We start from the raw sequence: 8,964 nt of genomic DNA on the forward strand, positions 1-8,964 counted from the left end.
CGCCAGTCGGCCTGAAAATTCCTCTTTGTCCTGACTCTGTTATCAAGCTATTTCACATTTATTATTCAACACTGACACACCGATGCTTTTTTATTGCTTACTTTCTTTCAAAAGTAAATAGGCTGAATTCAGGATGAACTATTTAATGCCAAAAATGGCATACACTAACAGGCAAACACAGGTACTACTAATCAAATTAATGAAGGCTCTATACCTAGATGAGAATCTTTATTAATGTCATTAGTAACACCTGAGTTTATCAAATATTACAGTTTGTGAAATAAAGGAGCAGACACTGGGAGGCAATCGCAGTTTCCCCCACTGCAGCATAATGTTGAGCTGCCTCTTGGTTTATGCGGTGTAAGACCGTAGATCAGCACACTGATATCAGAGTGAACGCAAACCGTTTCTTTGTGGTTATCCATTGTGTAACAGAAATGTGGGTTATTATCGCCGAGAGGCTAATTTGTGCTATGACAATGGCAGTCACTTCACATCAGCACGCGTTTACAGCCAGTCTCTTCATTGCATGCAGTAAGTGTCTCCATTCTCTCATGGAAGAAAAACAGATCAGTTAATCTGTTCCATAGATTTTTTTATTGATTATTTTATTATTATGAAGTAAACACCCGACTGGGGGCATGATTTCCAATATGACAAGTGATGTATGTAAGCTCTGTGGTCTTGAGCAATCACACAGAAGTGTGAGGGAGTTGTTACTTGGGGCAGGTGCAGTCTGATCAGGCACAATAAGTAAAACAAACTCTAATGCACGCACTAAAAAAACGTGTGCATGACACCATTAAATATACAGCTATACTATATTTTGCATATTCGGTCTACATTATAGCATGTCGAGGAAGTGCACAGGCTCCTCTTGGCTGAAAATAAAATGATTTAATGGTAGCATGCAAATCTTGGAACAATACAAAAAAATCTTATGAAGTTTAATTGAAGGTTTGGGTTCAAGCCTGGAGTTTGATTGTTGTGCACATGCTTTTTGGAAATCACTTCACCTGCCAGTAACTGTGCCAAATGAGCAAGCGAGATGCCTGCCAGATATTAGCAGCTCCTGGGGTTTCTGTTGAAATTGGATAAAATCCCACAACTGCAGATTTACTGGCTCATTTACCAGACTAAATGCTTCAGCCAGAGGTGCCAACAACCATGGCTGTAAATAACATCCGTGTACTTTTGTTAAAGATAGTACAACAGCCACGATTAATGTTCAGTTACTGTTTGTTTTTGTTTTGCAATAACATTGCATTATTTCACCGCTGAAACAGCAGAGGTGAAAACTTCAGTCCACTAATGAGGGTCTAGCTTTTTGTTGCCTTCAGTGTTTATGGTCAGGTCACTACCCCAGGGACTGATGGTGGGTTGTATAGTTAAGTGTTGCTCTGATTGATGTATTTTGCCTCTGGCAATAAAAGGTCAATATAAATGATTAATGAGAGGAAAATGTCATGAGGGAGGGGAAAGAGAAAACAGGGTGATTAGAACCTAAACTTTCCTCTGCTCTCTCTTTTTTTCAACCTTTTACCCTCATTTTAGGATGTAAAACCCTGAGATTTAACTACACGTAAAAAAATAAGAATGTAGGTCTTTCATTAGGGAGGAGGAGGAAGATTATTCAGAATGGGCTTGAGTGTTAATCACAGCAGCAGACAGACAAATTGATTACAGATCAGCAGAGTTTCCACTCGTGATGTTTATCCCTTTTACTGTGATACCTGTTATGTGTGTTTAAATCAGTGAAGAGAGAATTCCTTGTGAGATTCCAGTAAAACTGCATGTGAGTTCAGACGACAGCTCTTTCTCTCTAATTATAAAACTTCAGCAAATCTAATGAATACCCTTATGAAAATACATTCAATGACCCGATCAGCTTGAGACATGTTTGATGCATCCCTTTAGGATGCTACTGTATGTGCGTGAGTGCTACTGATTAAACCAATAACAAGAATATTTTTGACACCACAAAAACAACCACACTTGAGTTAAATTTTAATACTCTTTATTAGATCACAAAACAATCCCCACAGATCTTTTCATTTTTGTGCAAAAAAGCTGGTCTACTTTAGCATTACTTTATAACATTCAGAGAGTATTTACATGCAGTTATTGCACAGCTGCAAAAATTATTTTTTATATGTTCAAAGAGCAGCATGAAGTCCAAATAATATAAGCTGGCAAATATTCCACAGAAACACCAGGACATACAGGATATACAGATCTGTTCTACTGTGTAATTTACATAATCATTATTGCCAGAAGTTTCTATGTACAGCCACCAAAAATCACCTTACTCTAAATATAGTAATGCTAACACATTGTTGTGAATTCGGTCATTTACACAGATATAGATGTAGTCCACATTCACACCGATTGCACTTCTTACCTTTGAATAATACTATAAACACACCTGACAGAATTACAGTTATTTACAGTTCAGCACTCTGCAGTCCTCTCAGCTTCGGTCGGGTGATGATCGGCTGAAAAGGTGGTAGCTATTTTTTTTCCTCTATGCTTTGGTTCTCCCATGGCACAGGGTCGTTTTCCTGTGTGAGTGATCCACCTTCCCTCTCGTGCCAGAACTGCTCCACATCAGGCAAGACGCTCCCATCTTTAAGACTCACGGTGTCCGCTTCCCTCCCTCCTCCTTCTGCTCCGACTTGCTCCGGCTGAGGCTGAGCCTCCCTGGTGGCTTCCTTGCTGCAGCCTGATTGAAGGCTTCTCTCCCCCCGCAGCTGACCTGAGGTCTCTGGTCTAGGACAAGGGGACTGGAGAGTGGTGGGGTTGTGGGGTCCAGGCTTAGGTGGCAGTTGCTTGCGCAGGGTGAGGCGTCTCCAAAGCCCCCTGTAACCCTCTCTGAACTCCTCGGAGAGAGAAAGGACAATGAGAGGGTTTACCAAAGACAGAGAGAAGGTGAGCAGCTGAGCAGAAAGGATAAGGAGAAGGGGAGGAGAGGAAATAAGGGGCTGAGCTCCTTCAGTTTCCTTTTCTGCAATCTGGCGCTCCCAAAGCCACACAACCCAGTGAGGAATCCAGAGGACAGCCATGGCCACAGTGAGGCTGAAAAGCATTAAAGTGAGCTTCCTGGATCTGATCTGTGTACGGAGATTCTGACTCTTACTGGAACGGCGCTGGCACTGGCCATAAGCCTTCCAGAAATACATAAGGGCAATGCTCAGAGGTGCACAGTAGACCCCCAGAGGATACGCTTTCACATACACAGACATGAAATCCTGGGCTTCAGGAGGAACCGTCATTACGCACACCAGCCCACGGATCTCTCTCTGCAGCCGAGCAAACAGCCAGTGTGGGATGGTGACAGTGCAGCCAGACAGCCATATGAAGAAGAGCACCACCAGGATGGAGCCCAGGTGTATGCTCACCTGCTTGTTTGGATTTGACACGTAGCGGTAGCAGGCTTTGGCCATGATGGCCACGGTGAAGCTCTTCACAACCATGCAGGATTGGAGAAACCAGTCGGCTGTCTTGCACACCACCCAGCCTAGATTCCAGCTCGTCTTGGCGTATGAGGCAGCCCTGAAAGGCACTGTAAACATCAGCACCAGCCCATCTGCAAACATCAGGTTGAAAATGAGGGAGTTGATGAGAGACAGTTTGCCTTTGTGCGCATTAGAGAACAGGATGACCATCGCAGTGAGATTGCAAGCCGCGCCCAGGATACAAATGACTCCCAGAATAGCTGGCACCAGGACCCTGAGCTCAGTCGTGTCCAGGTGCTGGAAGGAATCGTGTTCACTAAATGACCACATGTCTACAGAGCTGTTCACCACAGTGCTATTGGTCCCACTAAGCTTATCCATTGTTTCCAGAAGATGCTGATCTGGTCACAAGAAGATAATAAATGAATTTTAAAAAATAATTGAAGGCAGGCAGGAAATGTAGGGGAAAAATGCCCTGGGCGGAAAAAATGTCCAAAAACAATGTGACAATATATCTTGGAGTTTACACCTGTTCAAATTTAAGCACCAGAGAAGCAATGACTTCGCAGTGTACAGAGCACCTGACAGTCCTCTGGTTTATCCCGAGATGCGATGATGCAGCATCTCGAGCAAGTTATAAAGATGCTGTTTGATTGACAGCTGCTGTCCCCAGCTGGCAAAATGTGTGTAGACTACACCCACATGGGGCCAATTAGGAAAATCTCAGCACAGATGAATATACTGGATTGGTGCAAATGATTCATTAAAGTTATGGTCTTAACAGTAATCAGATTCCTTAAATAAGAGTTAAAGGTAACAGTGCCTACCCAAGGCACTACCATAAACTGTGACCTGCATTCACTAGACATCCTGACAGAGTATGTGATTTATCAATGAGGTGGTTGGGACATAATCACAAGCTTCATTTAAAATGTTTCTTTTGTTTTGTTTTTTTTTCAAAATTTCATCATATATAAACAACAATAGATATTAATATTGAGCTTCCTCCAACGGGTGGCTGGCCTCTCCCTTAGAGATAGGGTGAGAAGTTCAGCCATCTGGGAGGGACTCAGAGTAGAGCCGCTGCTCTTCCACCTCGAAAGGAGCCAGCTGAGGTGGTTCGGGCATCTGACAAGGATGCCTCCTGGGTGAGGTGTTCTGGGCATGTCCCACCGGGAGGAGGCCCCGGGGCAGACCCAGGACACGCTGGAGAGATTATATCTCTCGGCTGGCCTGGGAATGCCTTGGTGTTCCCCCGGATAAGCTGGAGGAGGTGGCTAGGGAGAGGGTGGTCTGGGCTTCTCTGCTTAGGCTGCTGACCCGTGACCCGGCCCCGGATAAAGCGGAAGAAGATGGATGGATGGATATTAATATGAATAAACCAACCAGAACCAATCAGAAGAAGTCTCCTGTAAATGTGCTCAGATGAACAGTTTTTATAATTTTGTCTTTGTAAACCACCACAGTGAATTTGAAGTTAAACACTCATGGCATTAATTGTTTAAGAAATACAGCCCCTCATTTTCAGCGACTCAAATGTAACTTCACAGACTAACATCATTTTAATTTTAACACGTTTTAATACTTGGGTGAAATTCCTTTAAATCAACGAGTGCCTGAAGTCTATCACCAAATGTTGTGTTTCCCTACCAGACCTTTCATTGCAGCCACCTTTAGTTGCTCTAGTTGCATTTTCTTACTATCAGCCTGTCACAAAAACACATAATTTGTTAGAGTTTGACATACAATCATACCAAAGATAAGTTTGAGAGGCATAAAATTATAGTTTTGCAACAACAAGATCTATTAGATCCCGCCAGACGCAGATGCGCAGGCAGCTCAGTGCGCACTCGCGGAGCAGATTCTCCACACGGAGCGGACATTCCCGGACTCTCTCATCATTGCTCTTGGGGACTTTAACAAAGCCAATCTGAGCCATGAGCTTCCAAAATATAAGCAGCATATTAAATGCCCGACCAGAGAGGAGAGGACATTGGACCACTGTTACAGTACGATCAGCGGGGCCTATCGCGCGGTGCCCCGCGCTTCACTCGGACTTTCTGACCACGTCATGATCCACCTAATCCCCGCGTACAGACAGAGGCTGAAGCTCTCCAAACCTGTCGTGAGGACTAAAAAACTGTGGAGCAACGAGGCTGTGGAGGAGCTTCGCACGTGTTTGGAGTCTACAGACTGGGACACAATGAAGGCTGCTTCTAACAGCTTGGACGAGTTTACGGACACTGTCACCTCCTATATCCACTTCTGTGAGGACAGCATTGTGCCATCACGCACCAGGGTGAGTTATAACAATGACAAACCCTGGTTTACTCCTAAACTCAAAAAGCTGTGGCTGGAAAAGAGTAAGGCGTTCAGAAGCGGAGACAGGGACTGCTACAGAGAGGCCAAGTACAGGTTCACTAAAGAAGTGGACATTGCCAAACATCAGCACTCTGAGAAGATGCAGCAGCAGATCTCAGAGAATGACTCGGCCTCTGTGTGGAAAGGTTTTAGGAATATTACAAACTACAAGCCTAAAACCCCCCACTCCACTGATGACTTGCTCTTAGCCAACACCCTTAACAACTTCTACTGTCGTTTTGACGAGCCATCAGGCAGCCTTCACACCTCCAACGACCCCAACAATAGAGGCACTTTGGACACTCATTCCCCCACCTCTCCCCCCTCCATAGAGCCATCACCACCTTCAAACTGTTCACCTGCAACACCCGCCCCCTCACCCCACACAAAAGAGGATTTCACACCACCTCCTCCGACCACAACTCTTCATATTCATGAAGCAGATGTGAGGAAGCAGTTTAGGAGTCTGAATGCTCGGAAAGCTCCCGGCCCAGACGGTGTGTCTCCTGCCACCCTCAGACACTGTGCAAACGAGCTGGCCCCAGTGTTTTCTGGCATTTTCAACTCCTCACTGCAGGCATGTCACGTGCCTGCCTGCTTCAAGTCCTCCACCATAATCCCTGTCCCCAAGAAACCTAGGATCACTGGACTAAATGACTACAGACCCGTGGCTCTGACATCTGTGGTCATGAAGTCATTTGAGCGCCTAGTTCTCTCCCATCTCAAGACCCTCACGGCCCCCCTCCTGGACCCCCTGCAGTTTGCATATAGAGCCAACAGGTCTGTAGACGACGCCATCAACATGGCCCTACACTTCATCCTGCAGCATCTGGACTCCCCAGGAACCTACGCCAGGATCCTGTTCGTGGACTTCAGCTCTGCCTTCAACACCATCCTTCCAGACCATCTCCGAGGCAAGCTTTCCCAGATGAATGTGCCTGATCCCATCTGCCGGTGGATCACTGACTTCCTGACGGACAGGAAGCAGCACGTGAGGCTGGGAAAGAATGTCTCGGACTCCCGGACCATCAGCACCGGCTCCCCTCAGGGCTGTGTTCTTTCTCCTCTGCTCTTCTCCCTGTACACCAACTGCTGCACCTCCACCCACCAGTCTGTCAAGCTAATCAAGTTCGCAGATGACACCACCGTCATTGGGCTCATCTCGGACGGGGACGAGTCTGCCTACAGGAGGGAGGTTGAACGTCTGGTGTCTTGGTGCAGCCACAACAACCTGGTGCTGAATGCCCAGAAGACAGTGGAGATTATTGTGGACTTCAGGAAGCACACAGCCCCACTCCCCCCCATCATCCTGACTGACACCCCCATCACCTCTGTGGACTCATTCCGCTTCCTGGGTACCACCATCACCCAGGACCTGAAGTGGGAGCCCACCATCACCTCCGTCATCAAGAAAGCCCAGCAGAGGATGTACTTCCTGAGGCAGCTGAAGAAATTCAACCTGCCAACACGGACGATGATGCAATTCTACACTGCAATCATCGAGTCCATCCTCACCTCCTCCATCACCGTGTGGTACGCTGGAGCCACTATCAGGGACAAACAGAGACTGCAGCGTGTTGTGCGCTCTGCTGAGAAGGTGATTGGCTGCAGACTCCCATCTCTGCAGGACCTGTACACCTCCAGGACACTGCGGCGTGCAGCCCGGATCTCAGCTGACCCTTCTCACCCTGGACACAGTCTGTTTGACCTGCTCCCCTCAGGCAGGAGGCTCCGGTCCATTCGCACCAGAACCTCTCGCCACAAGAACAGTTTCTTCCCCTCTGCTGTTGGACACATGAACAATAACCACATGATTGTCCCCGCCACTAACACATGACCCTACGCTGTGTCACTGCATCATTTCATGTTTGGCACTGATCACCACCTGCACTCATGTATATATCTTTCTACGTAGCACTCATAATTCTTATTCTCATGTATATATCTCATGTATATCTCATGCACATATCTTTCTTTCTACATAGCACTTTAATTCTTATTGTCTGCACTGAAGCACCGCAGCAATTTCCTAATGTTGTAAACCTCAACATCTGGCAATAAACCCATTCTGATTCTGATTCTGATTCTATTAGCTGGAAAACTTCATAGGCAAGTTGAGGACAAAAGGTAGCCAACATCCAAAGAAGAGCTTTGAATGTCTATACTACTCAAAGAAATTACAGAAAGCTTGCCTCAGGATGTTCAGACTGTGGTGAAAAATAAAGATGGTCATAGCAAATACTGATGAAATGACAACAAACAGCCTAAAATGTAGGAATATGTAGTATGAGGTGTGGTCCAGAAATTCATGTGTAGTGAATTAAAGCTGAAAATTGCATCTTGATTGATTTAAAATCCAACATAGTGATATACAGGCACAATATTACAAGTACTTATGGACCTAGCTGTAACTTTGCTTAACCTCCTAGGACCTGGCATCCACATATATGGACATCACATTTTGGGTTATTTAGACCAAAATACCAAAGACCAAAATTTTGCTCTCCTAAGGCCTGATATCCACTTACGAGGACATTATACTGCTACTGTTCTATCAAAATTGTAAACAAATATCCTTATATGTGGCTCTTATTTTTCTTAAAAACAAAAATAAGGTAAAAAAAAAAAAATCTGTTAATTCTTTGTTTTTACATTCATCAGGCCCCAATCAGCCCAAATATCAAAGAGAAATTAAAAATGCATGCTGTGGAAGAGTTCGGGTCTTAGGAGGTTGAGGAAAATCCCATTTCATCAGCTGGACTGCCTTTATTTGTCTTAATTTTTGTCCACACGAGGGCGCCCTAACACCACAAGCAGAAACGGTCTTAGCCCATAAAACATCTTACATAAAGTTTGATAATTGATTCAGCAGGTGTTAACAGAGAAAGTCCACCAGTGCATGATTTGAACTTGCACATCTTTATTCTTTTTTTTATTCAAAAGAAAGTCCAGTAAGCATAAAGACTGCATGGTATTTCATTGCATTTCAATACATTCTGAGCTATAAAAGTCTTTTTTTTTTTCAATTAGAGTGTCACAAAGGAGGTTGTTTAGAAGACATTACTGTTTAAAGGAATCACACTTAATTATTCCCTGATTTCACAGAGTTCACTTAGACCTTTGACTGCTTTGCTTTACGGGAGTTGGC

General features: G+C 44.9%; 1 protein-coding gene across 1 annotated transcript; it reads right to left on the reverse strand.

The window, feature by feature from the left end:
* Window positions 1-2,510: 2,510 nt before the first annotated feature.
* On the reverse strand, window positions 2,511-3,836 carry gpr151 (G protein-coupled receptor 151). Its single transcript, XM_085369228.1, has one exon. The coding sequence runs from the start codon at window positions 3,834-3,836 to the stop codon at window positions 2,511-2,513; it is 1,326 nt and encodes a 441-aa protein (XP_085225354.1).
* Window positions 3,837-8,964: the final 5,128 nt, after the last annotated feature.

The sequence above is a fragment of the Diplotaxodon limnothrissa genome, linkage group LG2, assembly GCF_057381915.1.
Source record: "Diplotaxodon limnothrissa isolate DT_005_m linkage group LG2, D_limnothrissa_male_GT1.1, whole genome shotgun sequence".
In the NCBI taxonomy this organism is placed as follows: Eukaryota; Metazoa; Chordata; class Actinopteri; order Cichliformes; family Cichlidae; genus Diplotaxodon; species Diplotaxodon limnothrissa.

What these genes read in the sequence shown, in the direction of transcription:
- gpr151 (XM_085369228.1), bottom strand. Translation starts at nt 3,836, where the DNA reads ATGGATAAGCTTAGTGGGACCAATAGCACTGTGGTGAACAGCTCTGTA.